This window comes from Medicago sativa, chromosome 5, assembly GCF_051527215.1.
Source record: "Medicago sativa cultivar Bolivia chromosome 5, Bolivia_mono, whole genome shotgun sequence".
Classification (NCBI taxonomy): domain Eukaryota; kingdom Viridiplantae; phylum Streptophyta; class Magnoliopsida; order Fabales; family Fabaceae; genus Medicago; species Medicago sativa.
Genome location: NC_140753.1, coordinates 28,715,125 through 28,742,446, shown reverse-complemented (window position 1 = coordinate 28,742,446; position 27,322 = coordinate 28,715,125). Strand labels below are relative to the sequence as shown.

The 27,322-nt window shown below is 34.7% G+C and overlaps 2 protein-coding genes across 2 annotated transcripts; one reads left to right on the top strand and one right to left on the bottom strand.

Moving 5' to 3' along the window:
* The first annotated feature begins 9,225 nt into the window (after positions 1–9,225).
* Positions 9,226–10,959, top strand: LOC146921567 (NAC domain-containing protein 2-like). The gene is made up of 3 exons (XM_085714942.1): positions 9,226–9,526; positions 9,771–10,051; positions 10,421–10,959. Exons 1-3 carry the CDS (start codon positions 9,379–9,381, stop codon positions 10,814–10,816), a joined length of 825 nt encoding a protein of 274 aa, XP_085571068.1. The 5' UTR covers positions 9,226–9,378; the 3' UTR covers positions 10,817–10,959.
* Positions 10,960–13,360: 2,401 nt separating this feature from the next.
* On the bottom strand, positions 13,361–18,144 carry LOC146921566 (2-hydroxy-palmitic acid dioxygenase MPO1-like). Its single transcript, XM_085714943.1, has 4 exons — positions 17,655–18,144; positions 14,041–14,103; positions 13,895–13,966; positions 13,361–13,604 (listed from the first exon to the last, which is right to left on the bottom strand). Exons 1-4 carry the CDS (start codon positions 18,009–18,011, stop codon positions 13,488–13,490), a joined length of 609 nt encoding a protein of 202 aa, XP_085571069.1. The 5' UTR covers positions 18,012–18,144; the 3' UTR covers positions 13,361–13,487.
* Between the last annotated feature and the right edge of the window lie 9,178 nt (positions 18,145–27,322).

Here is a 27,322-nt window from a genome sequence, read left to right as displayed (position 1 = left end):
AGTGAATCTATAAATAAAGGATTGCAGCTCATTTGAAATCATTCATTCAATACTCAAGTTAGAGAAAGCAAGTTTATGATAGAGTTAAAGGGCAAAAGTGAGGTAGAAACATCGAAGGCTTGTAGATCAAGTCGATTGATGCAACACTTCGAACTCCTATCACATGTCTTGTAAGTTATATACTATGTGTAGCTAATTTCTCTATATTTTGACATTAAGTGCAACTAGTTAGGGATCTAATGTAAATACCTGATCAGACTGGATATAAATAAATCCTATTTTATTATATTAGTGTCTTTATTACTACGCTTAATGTTTCTTTGACTAGCAATCTAAGATTAATCTTTTGACTCAGGGCGTGCTAGACATATGCATCCCTTGTAAGGGACATGTGTAAAAGAACTTGTAGATGCTAGTTGTGAGACATCGAGCTAGGTTTACAATTACACACACTATTGGAACTTAATGTTTCACTTTTAGCTAACTGAGTGAAACATCATATTTTAGAGACAAGAGATGACTCCCATTATCTACAAGATATATGGAAGGAGATATGTGAAGGTATAATTGGGATAAAAGGAGTTTATACTCGATCAAGGAAATATATGGGTGAACTAACTAATGAAGCTTAATCTCAACACAACTTGTCTGTTGTTTATTTCAACCTAGTCATATTCTACCAACAAATTCCTATAGTCATTTGAGTCGTTGTAATTTAGTTTCTTCCCAAATCATTCAACTCCATAGATGTTGAGTCTTTTTTATTGCCAAATAAATAATGTAATTTGACAAAGCAAGACATGACATGAAGGATAAAAGGATATGAAAAATGACAATCAATGGTTCATATAAGGTTTTTGAAGACAATACAAGTTGGAAAAAATTCATCCAAAGTTAGAAGAACACTCAAAAAAGGACGAAAAATTGAAGAATTCTCCCTTGAGAGGTTGTGTAATGTGCCCTTGTGTATGGGGAAAGCGCACCTGTGCTTCAGGGATGTGTAATACGCCCCTACACATGGGGTTATGTGCCTATACACTTTTGTTGTAGGCAAAATGCATTATTTGCTTGTTTTTCAAGCTAGACTGGAGGAAAAACCCCATAAATCATAACTTAATCTCCAAACTAAGATGCCTATAAATAGAGACCCACCCTTATATTGATTCAAAAAGTTAGCGGTACAAGAAAAAGGTCAAACATCTAGAGCTTCAAGGCAGGTTTTCTCCTCCTATCGTTCTCTAGAGTATGTTTTTCTTTTCTTCAAGGCAGGTTTTTCTTTTCATTGGCGGTACAAGAAGGAACTCCTAAAGAGAAAAGACAATAAAACAACCTTGAAGGGAAATATAATATTCACACAGACAAAGGAAGTGAAATGACAACTCCCCGTTTCTTGCCATACAAAGATCCAATATCTATAAACATGTAATCAACGACTCAACTCTATCTAACAATCAGCCATTGTCCTCCTCAAAAGTATCATCATCGTTTAATTCCCCCTTGGTGGGTAACCCAATACCCCAAACACGATAGAAAGATGTTGTGAATTCGGACAAAATCACACCAATGAATAACAAAGATGTGTGGAGCAAAGGAAGTGGTAATCAATAGATAAAGTGTCTCCAAGCAACAACAACAAAAACAGATCTAAATCTAAGTGTAGAGCAACACCACAAGCATAATCAAAGCAATAAAGATAAGCAATGAAAGAAAGGAACAAACACACCAAGATGGTAACCCAGTTCGGTCCAATATGACCTACTCTGGGGGAGAGAGCAGCCCTCCAATCCACTAAGATGAAAGTGATACAAATGGGTTACAAGAAATTAGCTTAAAAGCTCACAAAAGAACAAGACCTAATTTCTACCCATTTTCATGTCACCCACACTCACAATGAATCCTAAGAGAAAACACAAAAGGAAGCTTTTGATCCTTCCAATGGTGAAATCTCACTACCCAAGGTGTTTACAATGTTTCCCAACCCAAGAGATCCTCACTACAAAGACACTCAACCCTAAAGTTACCTCCTTTGTAATCCAAGTTTCTCTCTCTTCAAGCTCTCCTTCAAAATCTGCAAAGAAACACTTATATAGCAGTCTTCAGCTGTCAAAATCGTGTCACGTTTGTCCAAATCGTGACACGTTTGATACGTACGACCCAAGGTACGACCAACCTTATCCTGAAAACGTGCCCAGCAAGCCGAAAATCGTGTCACGTTTTCCCAAAATCGTGCCACGATTATACACCAGCAAAACATGCTTTCGGCATAGCCAAAATCGTGACACGTTGATGAAATCGTGTCACGATTTCTCTGTTTCTCAAAACCACAAATTTGAAGCCAAAACAACAAAAGAAAAGGACAACACTAAGCTTAAGAACCCCCATGAAATTAAAAGACACATCCTTTAACAACACTAAGACATATCACATCCAAATATGATCATTGCTCGGTCTCATACTCGACAAAGACGACCGCTTGAAGTTAACTGTTGAATTCAAAAGACTGCAAATTACCTTATGCCCCCACCTCAAGCAATGAGGTGACACTTTGAGGGGCTATTATTGTAGACCAGTTTAAGGTCCACTCCTCAGAACTAAGATCTACTAACAAATTTAAAGCCCAATAAGGCGCATGAAGACATCTACAAATCACATATTCCAACATAGATTCATGAAGAACCAAATAAGATGATTAAAGACAATATTAACACACTAAGAAATCAAGCAGTCACCTGACATTTGCCCCATAACAATACAACCATCATAATACACATACATGCACAAACAAACACACACTCATGTGTCACTTAGGAATCTATAAATATATCAACCCATCACAAAATTATGTACACATTCTCATTCAGAGATAATCCTCAAAGCACCTTGAGATCTCGTTAACTTGAGCGTTGTAGCTTCTTTATGGATACATCACAACGCACTAGTGAAAAACAATATACAACCACCATCAACAACCACAATAGTATTGTTGCACTTTCATTGACCATCTCTTATGATCATGTGTAAATCAATCTCCTTTAACCAAAGACACTGTCACACAACCAAAAGATTTAAGTAATAAGGAAAAACATATGTAGTATTAAGGAAATTTGTTGAAAACAAGGTGGGGGCACGTGCACCCGCAATGATTCGCATAGGACCGTCCATGAAAAGAGTTGTATTTGAACATCATATCAAATATAGTACACTGTGAGACACCATATATTTTTCTCTATCTCTCTCTTATTTTTTATCTTCTATAAGATACATTTTACAATTAAATATAAAAATCAAAGAATATTGTGTTTGACATCAAAACTTTGATGTTAAAATATCATTTATTATTTCAAAATTTAGAATTTTGGTTATCTCAAATTTCAAGTTATGTGATTTTTGTCCCTCCATCGATTAGACATCCTATATGACATAGACATTTGGAGCTCAACCCACAAACATAGTTGTGAAGTGTGAAGATAGAGTCAAGGGTGTTTATTGATTACATGAGAGTCTAGCTCCTTTCATTAGATGCAACTCTCATTGATTGATCACATGTATATTTACTAATTTTTCAAAAAAAAATGTATTTTGATATATCATACTTAAGCTAACAAAAGGTAATGTTAAAAATATTAATCAGTGTCCTGTGAATAAGGATGTCACTATTTTTCTCTATAAACTAGTTGTCACTATTATATTTCATTAATCAACTAGAAGCAACCGTTCATGATGAAAATATTTTTAGGATCAAAATAGACATTCTAGACTTCAAAGAAAAAATTACAATTAAGGTTGTCGAACCCGAGTTCTTAAATGAACTTATTTGTTCATGTAGAATCAACTCGTAATCTCGACAAGTTTTTCTCATATTTTTTTTAGAGGGAGTTTACCTCATATTTAAATATTATTAAAAATGCATTGCATACATACTTACATAAGAGTGTTCAAAACCAAACCAATCCAGCAAAAAAACCACAAACTGAACCAACTCAAACCGAAGCCGCATTTGATTTGGATGTATTCGGATCATTTTTTTACTCAACCGCATAGTTTGGTTTGGTTTGCGGTTTTTATTTTACATATCAAACCAAACCAAACCAAACCAAACCGCAACATAAGAAAAACACTAATTAAATCTATGTCACCTAGACCAATACTCATAGAAACTCAGTTGAAACTTTTATAAAATGACATATTTTTTCTCTTGTTATGTTTCTTCTTTGCTTTTTATTTCAAAAATATATTTATGTGCTACTTGAACTTTTAGAGAATGATAAAGTCTTAGTCTTTTATATTTCTTACATAATAGAATTATTTTTTTATTTGGTTTATGTTGTTTGGTGAAGATGAAATTGTAACGTGGGATGAAAGTAAAAACATTGTCATAAATATTGTTGAAAATATGTTGTGTTTTACCTTTTTAACTCAATTTTAATGTCGAAAACAAAAAAGTGTATTGTCTCGAGAAAAACACACCAATTGATCCAACCCAAACTGTATTGGTTTGGTTTTGTTCGCATTTTATTTTAAAAATCAACCGAACCAAAAAAAACTGCATGTTTTTTTTATCTTGCAGTTCGGATGACTTTTAACCTAAAAACCGAACCAAACCGCACCGCAAATACCTCTGTTAATAACTTAAAATTTCAACTTAATTATAAAAAATACCAAATCGCCATAATAAAGAGTCTTGATCATAAACTTGTATCAAGCAACATTAATAATTCTACCAAATCATCAAAGTATCTAAAAAAAAAATCCAAAAAACAAGAGTTTACTAAGTTTCTAAAGTTTTTAAAAGATAAAAGAAACGCAAAAAAGAAAGAGAAGTTCTTCAAAATCAAGTAAAATCACTCAAATTGGGTTGAATTTCAATTTCACAAAATCAATTTTGCCACTGATTTAACACAAAAATCACATCTAAACGAATTTCACATTTTAAAACGTGATTTTGACAATATTGGTTACAATTGGAGGAAGCATGAGATATCGATCCTTTACTCCTTTGGAATTTGAAGCAAAGGGATGTCAAAAAAGTTTGTCACATGCAACTATGTGATACTCGCAAACGCCAAACACAAACAAAATAAGGAGGGGTGGGTTTCAAAATCATGTAATAATATACTACATCCATCTCTAAATATAGGAGCCTTTTGCCAAAATTAAGGAGATTAAGAAAGTTGGTTGTAGTATTAAATTTGTATATAATTACTATTGTTTTTACAATTTTATCCTTAAGAGGGAGAGTTAATTTATGTTTTCAACATAATATTTATTGTTGATTGAAGAAAAAGATGCAAAATAAATAAGGGTATGTTGGTAAAGAAATAATTAATGTACTTGGAAATACCAAATGGGTCTTATAAAATGGGACAATTTTTTTTCCAAAAGGGTCTTATAATTAGGGACGTTTTTTTCTTCCAAAAGAGTCTTATAATTAGGGACGGAGGTAGTAATATAAATGAGAAGAACTAGTGATTTTGTGGTTGACATATATTGATGGTTGGATCTTCCATTCACACTTGCTTCCCCATAGTTTTTTTTTTTTTTAATAAAAAAGTGATTTAAATATGATTTTAGTTATGGTAATTCTAATATTTTTTGGTTTTAGTTTATGTAAAATTTTTGTTGGAACTTTATCATTGCAAATTTAAGAACTATTGCTTTTAGTCTTTGACGTCCGCTTTTTGGATCACATGACTTGATTTTATTAAATCCACACATAGCATGATTTGATTTTATTAAATCCACACATAGCAAGAAAGACTAAAATCAATAATCATTGAATTTGCTGGGACTGAACCTAGACCAAAAAAAAAAACTTATTAAAAAATAATACTATAATCATAGGAATTTTTTTGAGGGAATAATACTATAGTCATAGGAATTAAAATCATATTTAAATATAAAAGTATTATAGATTTGCTTACTCTTGGAAAATATGAATATGGCTATGGGTATATCAATCAATAAAGTTTTATTTTTTATTTTTAATGGTATGGAGCTTATAAACAAAAGTAGGTATGGAACTTATAAAAAAAGTAGGTATAGACACATACATTCAAATGCTATAGTCAATGTTTTAAAACTAATACGATAATAACCAACAAACGAACACAGTAGCTTACACAATTTACTCTCTTTTTTTGTTGTGTAAAAGGAAAAGGAAAAATGAAACAAAAAGGAAAAAACCAAGTCCTTAAAAAGGACATGTCTAAAACATCGTCTAATAAAGTAGATGATAAACATGAAAGAGATTTATTAAATGTAATAAATTGGCGGGAATTATTAGCTTTCAATTTAGCAAAAACTTTTGTGCAAGAATTTCTTTTCTAAAGATATAACGAATACAAATAGTTCAACCGTGTTGGGTGGGTAACAAATCCTTAACAAGATAGAACCTCAAAATGTCTTTTATCATCAATTATACAACATGAAAAAGGTTATACGATTTACTTAATATTTAATTGTGAAATTATGATGAAACGATATGGTGAACACATAACTTATTATTATTATTATTTGTTTTTTAAGAATTATTATTATTATTATTATTATTATTATTATTATTATTATTATTATTATTAGTTAAATTGTGACGAGGCTTCCAATCGACTTGGGATCTTGGATAGACGTCTATTGTTTTGGAATTTGAATCTCAAGCGATTTTTAATTTGATTGATGTTAATCATCAGAATGAATTTCATCCTCATATGACTATTTTTTCACTCATTAAAAAGCTCTCATCTCTTCCTTGGGTGTTTTTCTTTTCCCACACACCGAAGGAAGGCAATGAATATGCCAATTAGTTGGCTAAATACGAGGCTGGAAACATTGACACTCTGAAGATATGGATTTCTCCTCCTCTGCAACTAGATGTTATCTTGTTAGCCGACTACTTTGGAGTTTTTAGGCACCGAGTTGCTTAGTCTTTTATTTTTATTTTTATTTTTGCATTTTCCTTGTACTAAAAAAAAATCATGACTAGAAAATCTATGAATTTTATTCTAAAAACAAAAGAACAACTTTTTGTTAAAAAATACCAACTTTTATTTATTTTTTCCCATATGATTTTCAAAATTCTTGACCAGAATACCCACCACCTCAAATCAATAACATATTTCAAGATTACTAAGATATTAAAATTGCATATGCAAAATCCATTGACCAAACACTAGGGATGGGAATAGGCCAGACCGATCTACAGGGGCCTACGGACCAGCCTACGACAGGCCAGGTCAGGTCAGACTTTTTTCTTAAATAGAGAAGGCCTAGGCTTTTTTTTTAAGCCTATTTAGGTTAAAAGGTCAGGCCACATGCCTCTCAAAAAGCCTCTTAAGCTTATTAGGCCGACCTATTTAAGTAATATGAATAATATTATTTATTATTATATTAAATTTTGTACTTTGAATTAAAATATAAATTTATAAACTTTTTCAATAATTTAAGTAATATGAATAATATTATTTATTATTAATTTTTTGCATATATAAATGTATTATTATAAACTAGAATAAAAATATGATACAATATATAGTTGAATTTCTTAAAACCTCGTGTTGATTATCAAAAAAGAGTTTAATCTAATTGAACTATTAGTTTGCTAGTCCATTTAAACTTAGATCACATTGCTTATTTAAAGATGTTCATAAGATATAGACTTTTAAACAGGCTAGTATGTCGTATCAGGCTTTCAGAATGCCAGACTCAGGCCTAAAAAGTAGGCTTATTACAGGCCGCAAGCAAGGCTTTAAAAAAATATGGCAGACCAGACTTAGGTCTTGCAAAGCCTAGCTCGGCCTAACCTATTCTCATGCCTACACAAGACCATGCATATACATAAGAATCGAACTGCTTACCACTCAAACCAAAGCAATTTGATATCTTTGAAGATTATTAATACAAAACAAAACATCCATATTTTTGTAGGTGGCATTTACCATGGGAAAGGTGAATCCTTTCCCACAATGGGAAAGTTTTTTTTGGACCATTAGATTAAGTAAGGAACATGATATTATAATAGTCTCTCAACACTATATTTTCTCACACCATCTTCCACCACCATCCTACTCTTCTTCTATCTTTCTTCAACCATGTGCAACTAAGGGTGTGCAACTAACTCAATTTTGCCGGAATCTCATCGGAGACAAAGGATACCTCGTTTCTAATTCATCATTATATCATTTCATAATAACTTTTAATTAATTTCTCCCTTTCCTTCTCAAATCTCAAACCCACAAAAACCAATTAACAAGATTACATAACACCGATCTCAAACCCACAAAACCAATTTCCTGTCTCCACTTCCAGTAATGATATCTCTCTTTTTTTGCTAAGTTTGGGGGACTAATAATAAGAAATTTTAATTTAGTCATGATTCTGTTGTTAAATATGTCTTATGGGACAGCCTTTGATTTTTGTTTTTTTTTCCCTATTGATTGTTCCTCTTCAGTTTAGTTTGAGATTGTAAGTTGTAATTGTTGTTTTTGGCCTTGGAATTTTTTTAATTGGGTTGTAGCAAGATCAAATAAACAACTTTAGATCTCATAAAAAATGAAACAAAATGTTACGGTCAACTTAAAGCTACCTTGAGGAGTTTTATTCAACAAAATGTTAAGGATGCAACAAGAAGGACGCAGTTGTGAGGTTTGGGAGGGCGGCCTTGATGGTGAAGTTGATGTTGCTGGTGGGTGAGTGGGGACATGGAGGAGAGACAAGGGTGGTGTAATAGTGTAAAAATAATATAGTGTGGAGAGAATATGATAAGAATATAGTCTTCATTTGATCTAATGGTTCAAAAAAACTTTCCCATGGTGGGAAAGGATTCACCTTTCCCATGGTAAATGCCACCATTTTTGTAATGATGTAAGAATTCAAAAAACTAGCTTTGCTGACATCAACTCAACAATTATACAAAAAAATTATACAAAACTTTATATATATGCAATATGCCAATAATATTCCTCCAAAGCATTGAATACAACCTTAATGTGGATAAAGTCGACCTAGCTAGTATTATTCAAAAAAAAAAAAAAAAAAAGGAAAAAGTCATTTAAAAGATATGTGAGGGAGTTCTAGTCACTGATTGGAGCATGGCATGAGCTTAATTTGTAACGCATATTCTAAGGTAACATAAAAAAGTCTTTCTATGAACCAATCAAATCCATGCAACACTACACAAACGACAAAAAACCTCAAAGATAAAAGGGGCATCAATCTCTTTGCAAACATTTCAAACACCTTGATTTCTTTTGAACCCTTCTTTACAATATCAATTTCCTAACAACTTTTTCTCAAATTAATTTCCTAGTAACATTTTTCTCCTAAAGAAAATAGCCAAGAAAATTATTAGTCTATAGTTTCTTATTTTTCTCAATATTTTACTCAATGGAACTCCCACCTGGCTTTAGGTTTCATCCAACTGATGAGGAACTAATTATGTATTACCTTTGTAATCAAGCAACATCACAACCATGTCCTGCATCTATCATCCCAGAAGTGGATATCTATAAATTTGATCCATGGGAATTACCAGGTACATATGTTATCGCCTTATCGAATTTAATTGATATGTATATGCCGATGTAAAAAATTTCTACGCATGCATCCAATTATATATATAATTTTATCATATTAGTTCCTAAAATATATCTAATTGTTTATGCTGTCAGTTGTGATTGGACGTGTGTGTAAAACTTTTTTATACGAATTAATATCAATTTATTATGTAGAGGTTTGGATGTTTTTTTTCAATATTAACTTGTCATGGTGAAATGCAGATAAATCAGACTTTGGAGAAAATGAATGGTATTTTTTTACTCCAAGAGAAAGAAAGTATCCAAATGGGGTGAGACCAAATAGAGCAACTGTTTCTGGTTATTGGAAAGCCACTGGAACAGATAAATCAATCTTTAGTGGGTCTAAGCATATTGGAGTTAAGAAAGCTTTGGTATTTTACAAGGGTAGGCCACCAAAAGGAATCAAGACAGATTGGATTATGCATGAATATAGGTTAATTGGATCAAGAAGACAAGCTAATAGACAAATTGGGTCTATGAGGGTAAGCCTTTTAACCCTATATAGCTTTTAGAATTTCAAGATTTGTCGAGTAAATCATCCGATTAGTCTTGAAATTGTCACAGTCGAGCAGTTTGATTTTCGAATTAAAGAAATTTTAAATTAGTTTATAAAATTAAAAAATTCGGTCAAATAACATTTTTTGATCGGCCAATTTAGCATCTAAAATTGTCTTGTAAATCTTATCAGATCGAAAATTTTGATTTTCAGAAACCATTAAGAATTTTGTTAATTTGAAGGGTCGATTGCCAGACGTCTTTAATTGAGATTCCTCTTTGATTCGCTGTAGCTATTTTTTTTTATAAATATTTTTGCTTGAACTAACCTTGACTTTGTGTTCATGTGTCATCAGCTAGATGATTGGGTCTTATGTAGGATCTATAAGAAGAAGAACATCACAAAATCATTGGAGACAAATGAAGACTACCCAACAAACCAAATCAATATGACACAAACAAATATTCATGATAGTGAACAAGAATTGGTGAAATTTCCAAGGACATGTTCCCTTACTAATCTTTTGAATATGGATTATATGGGACCAATATCACAAATATTATCAGATGGATCATACAATTCAACCTTTGAATTTCAAATTAATACAGCACATGGTGGAACAATAGACCCCTTTGTAAAACCACAGATGGTTGAAATGCCTAATAACAACACTTATGCAGCTGATCTAGAGAAGTACAATGTGAAACAAAATAGCAGCTTTGGGAACCAAGTATTTGATCGAAGGGAATAATAACCAAAAAAGAATAGAAAATGACATTAATGGATTATTTGGGTATGGCGATAAGCATTACCAATATAATAATCTTGAAGATTCTTTGTAGAAATATATTATTATTACATCAACCAATGAATGAATTTTCAGTTATATTCAAACTGATAGGTCCCACAGAATATTAGTTATAGGTTTTTCTATTTTTTTTATTGGCTGAAATTTTTTTAAAGACTTGGACATAAAATAATCATTCAAAAAAATAATAAAATTCATGAAAAGTTAATGTTAAACAATTGATTGCTGGCATTAATATTTCATTGGTTCGAGTAAAATTTAGACTCAGATTTGTTAAACAAAATATCAGGTTCGAGTCTTTTAGATGAAAAGAAATGAGCTCGAGATGATAGACTCCACTAAAAATCGGTAAAGTTTTTCATGCTTACAAAAATGAACATTTTTATTATATAAAATAAAACGACAAGTTAATTGGTTATTATTTGATTTAAGTTCCAAATGTGGAATGACAATCCTATTGTGATCCAGTTCAAACTGAATTCCTATGTCATGCTTACGAATCATTTAACGGTTAAGCACACATTTTCTTATTAGAAATGATAATTTAATGTGACGTACGAAACAAGTGACCAAAAAGAAAGGAAATAATTGCAAGTATTGTTAGTCAATAATTGAAGCTAAGAATGAGTTATATCAAAATAGTACTTAATTTAATGTTGGTACATTCGTGTTGCTTATCCAAAATGATGACGGCAGTGTGTAATGGTTACAAAATAAAATATCATCAAATAACTGATGATTGAACTCAAATCGTAAATGAACTTAATCGAATGATAAATCGTTTGGGAAAATCCGAGTTTAATGCTTGAAAAAACAATTATTTGTCAAGACTTAACATACCTCATGCCAAACTCCAGATTACTACGACGTATATTCTCTAAAAATCGGAAATTTAACATCAAAATTGAATTGTTTAGAAAAATCCGATTGTTGGTCAAAGCTTAACATACCTCGTGCTAAACTCCAGATTACTACGACGTCTATTCTCTAAAAATTGGAATTTTAACATCAAAATTGAATCGTTTAGAAAAATCTGAGTTTGATGCTTAAAGAAAAATTGTTGGTCAAAGCTTAACATACCTCGTGCCAGACTCCTGATTACTACGACATCTATTGTCTAAAAATCGGAAAGTTAACATCAAACAATTAAAATAAAATATCAAATGATGACCATAAGGGAATGACGTGTTAGGGAGGTCGGTAATGTGCGCATGCGTTGTTTGGTAGTTTATTGCGGCTGCTGAGGCATGCACATCTGAGTTGAGACTTATAGTTAATAATACAACTCCTCGTACAAAAATAATAATAATAATACAAATCCTTGTATTTTCTTAGTCAGCAAGCAAGGTGCTACATAATTTATAAATTAAATTTATTGAAGTAGAAAAATTAAGCAAATTAATCATTTGAATAAGTCGTAATGTAATTTGGATAAAGTTGAAGTTTAGTAAGATCCATCGGTGGGATGCACTTATTAAAATGAGATGCATTAATCTTCCACATGTATCTATCTATCTCATGATAAATAAATAAAGAGTAGTTAAACGGAGGGTATCCAGATTGGTAAATCAAGTCCATGTAAAAAAAAAGGTAGGGTAGTCTGGTGTACTGAAGCTCTCGCATACACATGGTTTGGGAAGGGGTCCTACCATTTGGTGTATTGTACGCAACCTTACCATGTTTTTTACATAAGATGTTGTTTCCAGAACTTGAACTTGTGATCTTTTTGTCACGTGACAACAACTTTACCGTTGTGCCAAAGTCCCTCTTAAAATTGAGTTGATGTAGGGACTCGATTTTAAGTCCATACATGGAAGAGTCCATGTATAGACTTAAAATTGTGCATATTAATGCTAGCTAAGGTTATGTTAAGAAACAAAAGTGTTATGTACTGCTTCGAACTAAGTTCTCTACCATGAGCACTTCCACAGTGAGGCTGAGATGCGCCGTTCCCAGCCTCTTGAGCATGGTCGTGCGAGGTAGTTTAGTACAACATAGGGCAAAGTTATTAGCCTGCCACACCTGTTGCTTCGAAAATGCATTTACCACCGTAAAACCCAATTGTAGTTGGGGGAGGATATTAGAGCCATGGGAATATTTCCCAGTTGCTCATTTCACCATTAAGTGCATGAATACATAATCTACAGGATGAGATTTTCTCGCGTGAGAATCTCATCATTCAATTATTTTTCAATGACTTTGACCGCATGTAATAGAAATTAACGAGTGACTAAGATTTCACTACAAAAAATTTCACTTGAGAGGATCCGTTTCCATAATCTATCAATTTGGGCACCTTACCTCAACATTCACCTCTTATTGCGAATAAACAAATAAAATATGAAGTGTCATTACTCGTATATACAATCCGGTTTGTTAACCAATTCAAGCATGCATTCATTCACTGCCAATGAATTTCTTTATTCACTTAACATATTTTAGCATAACCATGGTATAAATATAATTTATATGAAAAAAATTGAGGAATTATCCTGAAAAGCATATATACCATGTAATATATACAAAAGATCATCTGTAACTTTTATTATTCTTTTGTTGATGGAAAGATTGTTTTAACATCAAACCATTAAATATACACAAATCCAAGCAGAAGCTATGAAATTAGTCTCTGCTTACTTTCTTGCCATTCCTCGATATTAGCTTCAACTTTTGCTTGCACAATTGAATGAAATCCTGGATATGGTTCATAGCCAAATACAGTCTGGAGAGCCTACAACAAACAAATAGCCTTACATTCAGACGTGATTTTGAAGCACCGACACAGACACCAGACATTGACAAAAACACCGGTAGTAGTTTAAGAAAACATAAGTTATTGAACTACATGTGTCCAGTGTCCGAAACCAACATGTGACAAACACCAGACACGTATTTAATATGAAGTATCGGTTCTACATTGAATACATTTGAGCAAATAAAACTATATTAAGGAAAGACAGCTATACCGAGTAAAGAGAACAAACAATATCAGGAAAAATATAAAGAATTTCGGTCCAATACCTCAAGCAATACAAAGAAAGGAGCCATTACTAAGGCCTGGGTGAGGTTATCCAAAAGAGCAGGTGCTCGTTTCTGCGGGAAAAGAAATTTCAGGTGCATATAGGAAAGGGTAAGTGAGGAATTGAGTTATTGTAGAAGAAACTTACCTCAAATACTCCATGACCAATGAACTGTCCTATCCAACATACTAGCTGAGTCACCAGAACAATCTATACATAACATGAGATTGTTTGAGAATTGAGATCAAAGAGCAAAAAGTTACGTTGATGTTTATGTATGCATCAAACAAGTATTTTTTACATAAAAAAAAAAAAAGAAACAAAAATTCTTAAGTTTTCTCTTCTATGTTTTTAGATTGGTTATTAGTCATGTATTACCTGTCCAAGAACCAATTGATGATTCTATACACAAGAAATAAAACAAATATTCACGAAGTCAAGTAATTTCTAGATAAAAATTGTAATTTTGAGGTAGCCTGTACAGAAATTGGCTAAATGATAATGAACAAATACACAACGTATGTAATTTTTTTTAAACTTATTGAGATTTAGGTGGAGGAGGAAGAAAAATAGAGATAAAAAAAAGGCTGTTAACAATATTCTCTTGTATAAAATGATGTTACATGTTGTCATATAAAATATATAGCATTTACATATACCAATTCCAGACTCATAATCCTAATGAAATGAGAAACCAAATCATGAAATTTAAGGAAATAGGAAACCAATCCTAAGAGATAATTTGAGATATAAATAAATAATCCAAGATAAAATCATGATATTATGACCTATGAGATAAGTTAAATATTCTAAAAATCGTAAAGCACTTTTCAGAAAAGGGTTGTGTCATGATCTCTGAGTAAAAGTACATGCAATAGACAATTTGCTTGATAAGTTTACTATATAAGAAATTTAAGTATAATAGTTCTATTATCTGCTTCTCAGCCTAAACAGAAAAAATGCACTCAGAACCTCTGCCACTACTCAGATTAAGCGTGTCCCAGTGTCCGACACCGACACATATAATTACACCGAATTATGTGATTTTATCAAATTATTAGCGGTGTCGACGTGTCAAAGCCCGTGTCTTGTATGGTGTCTGTGTCTGTGTCCGTGCTTCAACTACATATCTATGTTGCAACATGTAGATATTGACACTGGAATTTATCCTCTGGTATACTTGTTTATAGATTAAAAATCAAAATAATGAATATGCCTCATGGGCATATGAGAATCTAAATCCACATGTAACTGCTTAAAGTATTATGTTTTGATGAGATTCTAAGAAAGTAAATTCTGAACTCGTTGCGAAAAGCTTTGAAATCAAAGGTATTTAGTATTTAGAACCTTATATCCTTACAAAGCTTCTAAATATGAAATACCTTCAAGAGTATATGAAATAAAAGCTAAAAGGTATTGTACTTAGAAGCTTAGTATATAAATGTATTTAGAACCTCTAAGAGCATATGAAATAGAAGTTCATTTGTAACTTGTAAGATGCTAATTATCAACAGATGGAGGTGAAAGAGTGGTGACCATCATACCACAAGTTACCAAAATAAAAATCGATAAAATGGAGATTTACTTCATGAATGTTGAAATGGATGAATAAACAGATTGATCCACCAAAAACGGTAAGATCAGAAACTAATGAATATGTAAAAGTTAGCACCGATGTCAAATATTGCCTATTGTAGTTTGGTAATGGAAGTAGAAGACCAATAAGATTTCAGACTTCTATTGAATAAGAGTTAATAAAATGGAGAATAACCTAATAAAAGTAATAGAGTAAGACAGAAGAGAAATTAAGGAGAAACCATTGCAATGAAAAGCTTCACTGTAAATGATTTCATCAAAAAAACTGGCTTTCAAAATAAATCAATGGCATCTACTCACTCATTATAAGAATAAGCCGCCAAATAGTGTTCTGAACTATCATTCTCTCTCCTATTTGGTCTTTGGAAATATAGAAACCTAGAAAACAATCTAAAATATTCCTGTCAGTTTGAAAGGTGTTATGTTCCATGTTGGTACTCCCTCTCCCTCTTAAATGGAATCAAATTCTTCTCTAAATCCATCTTATTGGTCCCTAAAGTTTAAAAAATATATCATTTCAGTCCCTGAATGTTTTAATCAACAATTGAAGAGAAGACGTTGATTTCACTAATTTGGTACTACAGTCCCAAACCTTTTTTCTTTCTCTACATTCTTCAAGTTTGATTTTGCAGACACCCGTTTTCTGGCTGGTGTCTCCTTCAATTACAGTTCTAGCTCAACAAGGGGAAAATGTTGCACGCTTTTAGTCCCTCTACTGTGGCATCCAAAACTTTTTCCCTTTGTTGAGTTAATACCAATGTCATTGAAGGAGCCATTAGCCACTGATATTAAACTCAAATACCCTAGACAAGAAAATAGATTATGGATTGAAGGACCAAATTGGTGTATTTATCATCTTCTCTTCGATATGATTTTTGAACATTCTGGGACTAAAGTGAATATAGGGAGAAGAGGGATGAAACTGATTCCACTTACGAGAGAAAGTGAGTGCCAACATAGCGTTTAACAGCTCTGAAACGTTCCAAACTAACATAGGATCAAACATAATGGATAGAGGAACACTTTAATGACCGTTTAGTAGGTTTCTATACTTCGTGGACTAGATTGAAGCGGGAGTAATAGTTTGAAGACCAGACAGTGGACTATTTCATTAGATTAGATTAAGTTCAGACTATACATCTAAACTTACCTTTTGCCCACATTCCCATTAGATTAAGTTTAGGAGACTTCACTGTAGCCACAGATGCACTTACCGTGGCAAACTGTGTTAACAAAAAGTGCAGGCTGATGGCGATTGAGGCAGTGATTCATGACTACAGACAGATACTATCCAGAGTGGGGAATGCCAGGGTCACTTAAATTAGGAGAAATCATAACTATGAAGCACATGAATTAGTGCAAGAAGCCAGAGTCAATGGCTCGTTCTTTAGACAGGGGAATGCCGAATGCCCCTCAGTTTGTTTTAGATTCTTGTTTATGTATGAATTCTACTTATTGTAACTGTTTCTCTGTCATTGAACCAAAGCAGTATTTGAAATCCAAAAAAATTTAGGCTTCTTATCATGATATATCACGGGTTCAAGTCCTGGAAACAGCCTCTTGTGTAAAAATAGGGTAAGGTTGCGTACAATACACCAAATGGTGGGACCCCTTCCCGGACCCTGCATATGCGGGAGCTTCAGTGCACCGGGTTGCCCTTTATCATGATTTATCACATAGCTTAGTGACTATGAAGCACGGATATGGACACGACACGAACACTGACACAGCTAATAATTTGAGAAAATAACATAATTCAGTGTAATTATATGTGTCGTCTAATCCGAGGAGTGTCTTGTGCCCGTGCTTCATTTAGTGAGAAACAATAAACAATTTCAGTTCTACCCCTACCTCAAACAGTATATAAGCTAATGTCATTTCATTTCCTACAAATTACTTATTTGATGGTCAAGTCAGACAATTTCTTTTGTTGAAAACTCAGTATCCACCCAAAGAACGACTAATCTGAGAGACCAATCCCACAGTCAACTAGCAGGGAGACCAATTAAAGCTAGAGCAATCGATATCCGGTCAAATCATACAATTACACAGATACAAAAAAGACAAGAACAAGAAAACATGTTCCTGTCTCTAACATATGAAAAACAAACATTGACATCACTTTCAAACAAAAAATGCATCCAAAAAGGTACAAGATTGTTTACCTTCCAAGCAAGAGACCAACCAAGTTGATGAGCAACAAAACAACTACCAACCCAACAAACAACACAACACAAAGCAGCCAAAGAACCAGCTTTCAGATCCAAACTAGCATAAAAAACAGAGTACACCAAAGTAACCAAGAACCCAAGATTCCAAACCAATACAAAATTGCATCCAAATAGTACAAACTCGAAATTGGGAAGGTCGAAAAAGGGAGGGGTGAAGTAGAGAAAAACAAGGGCTGTGAAGAAAATTGGCCAAACGAATAAAAGATGAATTGCTATGTTAATTGGGTTTCTGTGATATGATCCATAGAAAGCAAAGTGCTTTTCAAGATCAAATAATCCTGTTCTTCCCATATTGGAAATTGAAGGTTTTTCTTTTGAGGAGAATGTGTTTGAGAAAATGGAATCAAAGGATGAAGATGAAGGTGAAAAACATGTTACTTTCGTCAAAGACAAACGACAACGAGTACGAGGAGGTATAAATGTTTTTTTTTTTTTTTTGACACATGGGAAGGAGGTATAAATGTTGGAATGGTATAATCAAAATTTGTTATTTTTTATAAAAAAAAAATCATTTTTTAAAACAAACATAATTAAAAATGCTAAAAATAATTGTATTTTGAAATTCGGGAAAATACATACCTACTCGATTTGGGTTTCTTCATTTGTTTTGCACAATAGTTAATGAGAGTTTATTGTCGTTTTCTCTCTTAAATTAGGTGGATGTTCTATTGTTTAGGTCGGGCCTTTGGGAATCTTCCATGGTATAAGTATTTGTATTCATTATCGACATTTTTCGATTATATTGTTGAATGAGTCTCAAGTTGCTTTCCACTTTAAGGAGAGTGATATTTCTTTGACCCATCCTTGTTATGATATTGTGTCTCAGATTTACTCACTTGTTGAGAGGAGATTGGTGGTTAAATTGGCTCATATTTTCAGAGAGCAAACTAGGTGATTGATGTTTTACCTAAGCTTGGTATGTCTCTTGAATATTTGTTTTGGAGTTTTGACTTTTTTTTTTTTTTGAGGGAAAATAACTTATATCATTTCATTAGAAATTAAATCAGTAATACATGTTGGAATTTCATCAAAGATGTGGAAGCTAGGTAATAATGTGGCTGCCTTAGCTAACTCATGAGCAACCTCATTTGCTTGCCTCCTAATAAACTCAACATGAGAGTTTGTTAAAAAGGTATTACAAATCTGGATACTTTTATCCATAATGGATCCAAATTCGGTGCTATCTCCTCTGCCTTTGTTAAAATAATCAGCTACTGTTTTCGAATCTACCTCAAAATCAACATTAGTGAGCTGAAGTTCATTAATCCACCGAATTGCATGATAAAGTCCCAAAGCTTCTCCAATGTCAACTGGACATAGTGGTGAAAACCACATGGTCTTGGAACGAACGTGGTTTCCTTCTGAATTGCGAATACACATGCCTATGCCTACTTTATTACTGGATGTAGAAAAAGAGGCATCGACATTGCATTTGAGTCTACCACTCCTTGGTTTCCTCCATCGGGTACTACCTTGCCTGTTATCCGTATTCTGACCACCCTGAGATTGAGGACCTGTGCTTGTAGGTGAGTGAGGCTGACCTAAGAGACCCTGCTTTCGATTCGCCTTCCTCCATCCTTCTAGGAGATGCTTAGCTCTTTCCAGAATTGTAACTGTCGACTCTGACACCTGTTGCCACAGCTTTAAATTACGGGACTTCCAGATACTCCACATTATTGTAACAATACTCTCCATTTGACTTGCCGACAACTTTTGCAATAGATTGAATATAATGTCTGGTGCATTATCAAACTGATTCAGGGATGGTGCAATCAAATACCAGACATTTGCAGCGTTCCAAGCATCTATGGCAGTCGTGCAATGAAAAAATATGTGATAGCTATCCTCGTGTGGATCATCACACTTAACACAAGCTGATGGACAATTAACTCCTCTACTTATCAACCTTACCCTTGTAGGGAAGCATTCTCTACACACTCTCCACACTAAATTCTTCACTCTTGGGGGTACTTTCAATCTCCATATACCACTCCAATATCCTGGTTTCCGCAGATGAGCATTGTTTGCAATATCTTCAACACATATACGGTAGGCACTTTTGACCGAGTAACAGCCATTCTTCTCGGCCTTCCAAAGCAAACCATCGGTATGCACTTGTGAATATAAAGGAGTATTCAAAATACTTTGAGCTGTTTCTGCTAAAAATAATTGCCTTATTAGCTGTTCATTCCAGACTTTATTGCTTTGATCAATCAAATGCCCCACAGAGTAGTTTTGAAGGTCCATGGCACCAGGGCTAACAAGAGGGATACTCAATCCTGTCTCTATCCAAGGTTCACCAATAATAGGAATATTAAATCCAGACCCAATTTTCCAACGAGCACCTTGCCTGACAACCACCTTCGCACTATGGATACTGCGCCACACAAAACTTGGGTTATGGCCCAATTTCGAATTCAAGTAACTGCTGTTCGGATAATACTTGGATTTAAAAAGTCGTGAAACTAAACTATCTGAATCAGTTTGTAGCTTCCAACCCTGTTTTCCAAGCATTGCAACATTAAAGGCTGCCAGATCTTTGAAGCTCATACCTCCATGGTTTTTGTGCACTGATAACTTTTCCCAGGATAACCAATGCAGACCTTTGTTGCTTGCACCTCCATGTCCCCACCAGAATGCATTCATCATCTTTTCAATTTCGTCCAATAATGTATTTGGCAGTCTGAAGATACTCATAACATATGAAGGAATATCTTGAAGGACAGACTTGATCATGACTTCCCTCCCTACTTTGGATAAGCACTTGCTGCTCCAACTGCTTATCCTTTGCCACACTCTATCCTTGATAAAACTAAACGTTGCTTTTTTGTTACGCCCCACCATAGATGGCAGTCCAAGATACTTTCCGGTGCCTAAAACCGCACGCACCCCTAGAATATCTGTGATGACCTGTTGGAGTGGCTGCTCAACATTCTTGCTATAAAATATTTCTGATTTGGGGAGACTAATCGCTTGCCCTGAAGCTTCCTCGTACTTCAATAAGATTTGCTTCATCACATTTGCCTGGTTTTCGTCTGCTTTGAAGAACAAAAAGCAGTCATCGGCAAAGAGTAAATGAGAGACTACGGGAGCAGAGTTGCAAATTCGAATCCCTTGGAGTTCTCCTCGTGATTCAGCATTTCTGATTAAAGCTGACAATCCTTCAGCACAAAGAATAAACAAATATGGCGACAAAGGATCACCCTGCCGTAATCCTCTCCCTGGGATGATAGGGCCTACCATGTCTTTGTTCACAATAACTGAATAATCAACTGTCTCAACACACATCATAATCCAACTAATCCACTTGTCAGAGAAACCCATCTTATGCATCACATCTTTAAGGTAGGACTAATCTATCCTATCATAAGCTTTACTTATGTCCAGCTTTAGTGCCACACTTTTGTCCTTTCTTCGTGGATTAGTATTCATGTAATGCACCACTTCTATTGCCACTAGTGCATTGTCCAAAATAGATCTACCCGGTACAAAAGCAGACTGAGTATCTGCAATACACTTATGCAGAATCAATTTTAGACGATTGGCTAAGACTTTAGCCAACAACTTATACAACACATTACAAAGTGCTATGGGCCTCCAATCTTTCATAGATCTCTGTTCTGAACCTTTTGGTATCAAGGCTATGTTTGTGGAATTCAGAGACGGCGGAAAATGACCTTCATTAAGCCATTGACAACATTCATGGAAGATATCATCACTACACGTGTTCCAAAAATGCTGATAAAAACCTGGATTAAAGCCGTCTGGTCCCGGACATTTGTCAGGGTGCATAGAAAACATCGCTTCTTTGAATTCTTTAATACAAAAAGGAGCTGTTAGTTGCTCGTTATCCTCTATACTGATGACCTGACTTAGCAAATTGACGAACGGATTACGAGAGCTCTCCTTTTCCTGAAATAATTCCTCAAAGTAATTTTTTGCAATTGAGCGCATTCCCACCTCGTCAGAAATACGCACACCATCATCATTTTCCAAAGCTGAAATCCTGTTAACTTTTTTCCTAGATGTTGCTGCAGCGTGAAAAAACTTTGTATTCAAATCCCCATCTCGATACCAATGCGTTTTGGCCCTTTGCCTCCAATACATATCATCTTGGATGAGTAAATGATCAAGTTTCTTCCTCAAGGTCTCAAAATAAAGTTCATCTTGAATTCCTCCAACACCTCGACTCCGGTTCAACTCCTTTCGACACACTTCAATGTCTATACGAAGTTTGTTGCAATGAGATTTACTCCATTGTGAAAGATCTTCCGCACAGGCTGACAACTTATGAATGACATCTGAACCACTATTACTCTGCCAACTATCTTTAACAACCTCATTCACTCCTTCTTCTATTCTCCAAGCATTCTCAAACTTGAAAGTTCTTTTTATTTGAGTAGGGCGCACCACTGGTGTTCTTTCAAGCAAAATTGGAAAATGATCAGAAGAAGGGGCAGCAAGATTCTCTAATCTGACATGTGGAAACAATTGCATCCAAGCTTCATTAGCTAATGCTCGATCTAACTTTTCCTCCACGGCTCGAGGGGTACCTAAACTTTTGAACCAAGTGTACTGGTAACCCTCCATATGAATGTCAATGAGGCCAGCTTCCTGAATAGCTTGTCTAAAACCACGAATAAGCCAATTTGGCCTAATCGCACGCCCTTTTTTCTCTTGGGCATGCAAGATATCGTTGAAATCACCAAAAATGCACCATGGGAGATTGATATTCCTGGCAAGACTTCGAATAAAATTCCAAGATTCCCTTCTTCTCCCACTTTCCGGATATCCATAAAACCCTGTGAGTATCCAAGGGCCATGGTTACCCTCTTCAATTCTTGCACTAATATGATTAGACGAATAGTTGACAATATTGCAATTAATTGTTTTTCTCCAAAACAAAGCGATGCCTCCACCTCTTCCTATCCTATCCGGAGCAAAACAATAATCAAAACCCAATAAATAACGGAATTCCTCGATTTTATTAGTGTGGATCAACGTCTCACTTAGAAAAAGGATACTGGGATTGTAGTACCGTACAAGGAATTTGATTTTTGGAACTACACTCGGGCTTCCCAGGCCCCGGCAGTTCCAACTGACGAGACTCATTTTTCCCGGCAGGCCTGGTGACCAGGACCCGCCGATATATCATTACCCTCAAAAACAGGATTATTTCTAAGAACAATTACATCATTATTATTTCTAGCTCTTTCTACTTGCATGTCCTCCTTTCCTTGATCACCTTCTTTAGCAATATCAGTTCTGGGCCTCTTTTTAGGCCCTTCTTTGAGCTCCTCCTGCTGCCCACCAGTTCTGTTGGCCCCACGTGCACTAGCCATGAAAGAACCAGGCTGCACAGGGTTGCGTGCCAGAGTAAACTTGCGCTGCTTGTTGTTTGGTTGGAAGTGAGCTGGTGCTTTATCCTTCCTGACTGGCTTGGCTCTGCTTGGCTGCACATTTTTGTCTTTATTGGTGGTAGAGTCAAAGAGAGCACGATAATCCACAGCCTTAAAAACAGGGGACATCACTGTTGATTGCACATTAACTACATTTTGACTGTTCTCCACTGTTTGCACCTGCAAAAGAGCTTTACTCACCTTAAAAGCAACATTATTCTCTGCTGACTTATTGCCAAATAGTTGACGAAAATCAGGTGCTGACATTTTCTTTTTATCATTAACCAATACTGACTGCAATAAAGGCTGACCGTGTGGGGCCCTTGTCTGCTGAAGATTATTGTGTAAAACAAGCTGTCCTTGATTTGCTACCCTTGTCTGTACACGTGGGACCAAGCTGCCCCCTCCAATTCTTTGCTCACGTGGGATTGGAGTTTTGACTTTGTCCCTTCTTTTATTTCCGGGTCTCTCTTAGGAGACTCCATTGGGATTTGTTTTCCTAGAGGTTTTTAGTTTTCGATTAGGCTCTAAGCCTCCTTTATTCATTAAAAATGGAATTTATTAAACAATAGCACCCAATCCTAAAGGATTTTGTTTACGATAGATGTGAGAGACTCGTTCTTCAATCTAGATGTCCCACATCGACTAGGAATGAAGGAAACAAAGGATATATAAGAGAGAGAACCCATAAACCCATTCCCTTAAGATTTTGGGTAAGAGTGTGATGTTTAAGTCTCTTATGGTCCTTGACGTTTAGTCCATTGCCGCTCCCGGGGCTCCCCAGACTCCCCAACAATGGTATCAGAGCCCTGGTTAGGCTCGGTGGGGAGCGGGAGCGGGATCCTAGCCTGGATCAGGCTAGTGATGTGGGTGATTCACACTTGAGGGAGAGTTTAGTCCATTGCCGCTCCCGGGGCTCCCCGGACTCCCCAACAATGGTATCAGAGCCCTGGTTAGGCTCGGTGGGGAGAGGGAGCGGGATCCTAGCCTGGATCAGGCTAGTGATGTGGGTGATTCACACTTGAGGGAGAGATTGTTGGGTAATCAAGTGTGAGTGAGTATGTCCCACATCGAATAGGAATGGAGGAAACAAATGATATATAAGAGAGAGAACCCATAAACACATTGCCTTAAGGTTTTGGGTAAGAGGCTAGTGATGTGGATGATTCACACTTGAGGGAGAGATTGTTGGGTAATCAAGTGTGAGTGAGTATGTCCCACATCGACTAGGAATGGAGGAAGTTGGGTAATCAAGTGTGAGTGAGTATGTCCCACATCGACTAGGAATGGAGGAAACGACTAGGAATGGAGGAAACAGGATATATAAGAGAGAACCTATTAACCAACCCATTGCCTTAAGATTTTGGGTAAGAGTGTGATGTTTAAGTCTCTTATGGTCCTGGACGTTAAGCCCATTGCCGCTCCCGGGGCTTCCCGAACTCCCCAACAGATTGGACTAAATCGTCAACCAAACCATGTAACGAGTCAATCAATTATGTTCTTTACCAACAAAAATAAGCCTAGAATAGCATAACCAATGTCCAGGTACCAAGTTTATGTTCTTTACCAACAAAAATAAGCCTAGAATAGCATAACCAATGTCCAGGTACCAAGTTTTTGAATTATCCAACTCTGGATTTTTTGTAACCATTAGCATGACATGATCATCATCTGAATCATCATATTGTGCCATGTTTGCTTCATTTCTTCTACCTCCTTCCTTGTTGTTGTAGCGTTCATCCACAAAATGGCCACATCTATTGCAATTGTAACATTGTACCTTATTTTATTTTATTTTTAAATTTCTTCTTGCCACCCTTCTTTTTTATTTGATCCACTTTTTCTTAATGATGATCTTGGTTGATCAAAATCATGTTTGGGTTGATCTTCATCACAAGATTTTCCACCAGCATCACTATTCGAATATTTCTATTTCCCCTTGCCTTTCCCACCTTTCCATTTGTTACTACCTCATTTATTTGAAATTGAGCTTACACTTGATCATTTGATCGTTCAGTGCTTCCTTTCAATTATATATTTTTTCAAAAGCACTCACCCTTAAATTAGGAATATCCATACATTGATGTAACAAGAAGAGGCTTTATTGTGTTTCTTCTTATTTTATGCACAGTCTTCTCGGCATCCATAACACCTTCCCTTAGTGCTTGATATCCATCTTCACCACCACGTCCTTGTAATTGAAAAGGATTGACATATGAGTTTGCCATATGTCCTGAATCTTGTCATCAAGTACTATATATTGTGTAGGGAAGTTATGATTCGGTCTAACCATGGAAGGTTCTCTATTGGTAGAGAATAAACACTCACCTATATCAATTTTTCACACATGAATTCTTGGATCCAAAACTAATTTTTACTGATAACATTTGTTAGGGAACAACCAGGTGAACTCACACCTCACACACATAAAGAGAAGAGAAGTAGTATACCAGAGAATTGTAGAATATTGCACTGATTTCGTTCACAATAGCTTCACATTGGTATTTTTATTTAAATATAATTTGGCAAGTGCACCAAATTGTATCAAGTAATAAAGTAGTGAGTTAATAAAGTAGTGAGCAAATAAAAGAAGAGATTTGAAGGTGGTTGGAGGATTTTAATTGTCCTACCCAATGCGAGATTATGTTTGGTTGATTTAGAAGTGTAACGACGATTAGCGAATCCTTGAATCTCTCCTTCCTTTTTGTTAGAAATTAAATCGAGTAATCATTAGTTTATAACTTGCCTTATGTTTGGATTTAAGATAGTACAACATAACTCCGTGATGAATTACTGGATGTTTATTTTAGGTTTAATAGGTCATTTGGTCCCTTAATTAATTTCCAGTTTCCATTTTGGTCCCATAACTAATAAAACTCATGTTTTGGTCCCTCATGTTTGCCTCCGTCGGTCAAATAAATCCCTGATTGTTAAGTTTGACCCCATATGTCTATGGTGGACCAACCTTAAGAGTGGTCCACCATAGACTTTATTAAATTTTTTAATTTAAACCGTTTGATCTATTTTTAAAAAGATGGTCATTGGATTATGCGTGTCTATTGTAACTTACAGTGTACCAACAACAACTAATTATCTTTCTTTCTTTCTTCATCTTCCACCTTACTAATATTCATCATCTTCAACTCACATTCATCAACATTCATGAGAAAAACTCAAAAAAAATCATGAGCAACAACAAACAACACATAACCTAATCACAAAATTTCATATCATGTTCAACATCAAAAATTCTTAGAACAACAATTCAATAAAACAACATCATCAATTCTACACAAATTAATCACCAATTTTTCCAGAATCAAAAGGGAATTTTTTTCTTGTTCTAAAAGGGGATTTTTTTTTTCCAGTACATAAACCCATGAATCTATACAACACAAATCCACAAACATATTAATCTGTCAACACAAAATCCAGTAAACAAAATTCAATAGTAATCTATAACACAAACTCAATGTTGTCATTTCAAAAAATCCCAAATGATCGAAACCAATTTTTTCATTGTCAGCCACCAGTTTTCTTCACAAAATCCAATTCATCACCTTCAATTCAATTACGTTTTTTTATTTTCTATATAAGAGTTCAATTAGCATAATAATGGAGCCTATTGGTGAATTAGTCTTTTTTTTTTTTTTTTTGAGAGGTGGTGAATTAGTTAATAATGAGTCAATGTTTGATTCATAAAGGAATGAAATTCAAGATGTCTCTAAAATTCCAGATTCAAAGGACTAGAATCAGAAGGTTGAAGAAGATGATTCGATTTTGCAGAGAGAGAAGAGGGAACTTGAAGGAGAGGATGAATGGAGGAGAACTTGAAGAGGAGAGGATGAATGGAGGAAAATGAACCCTAATTTCTGGGTTTTAAAAAAAAAAACCGTAACTTTTATACTTGCCACGTGGACAAAAACTAACGGAAGTGTGAGGTTTTGACATAAAGGATTTTTTTGACCGACGGAGGGACAATTAAGGGACTCAAACATGACTTTTATTAGTTATGGGATCAAAATGAAAAGTTGAAATTAATTACGGGACAAAAAGACCTATTAAGCCTTTATTTTAATATCCCCGCATTTCAATCATTTACAATTGCGGAGTTCCCTTAAGACGAGTTATATCCCTAAATTCATACTTAGATTCAATTATTTTAGAAACTAAACAACTTATTACTGCCTTGCTCCAATGGAA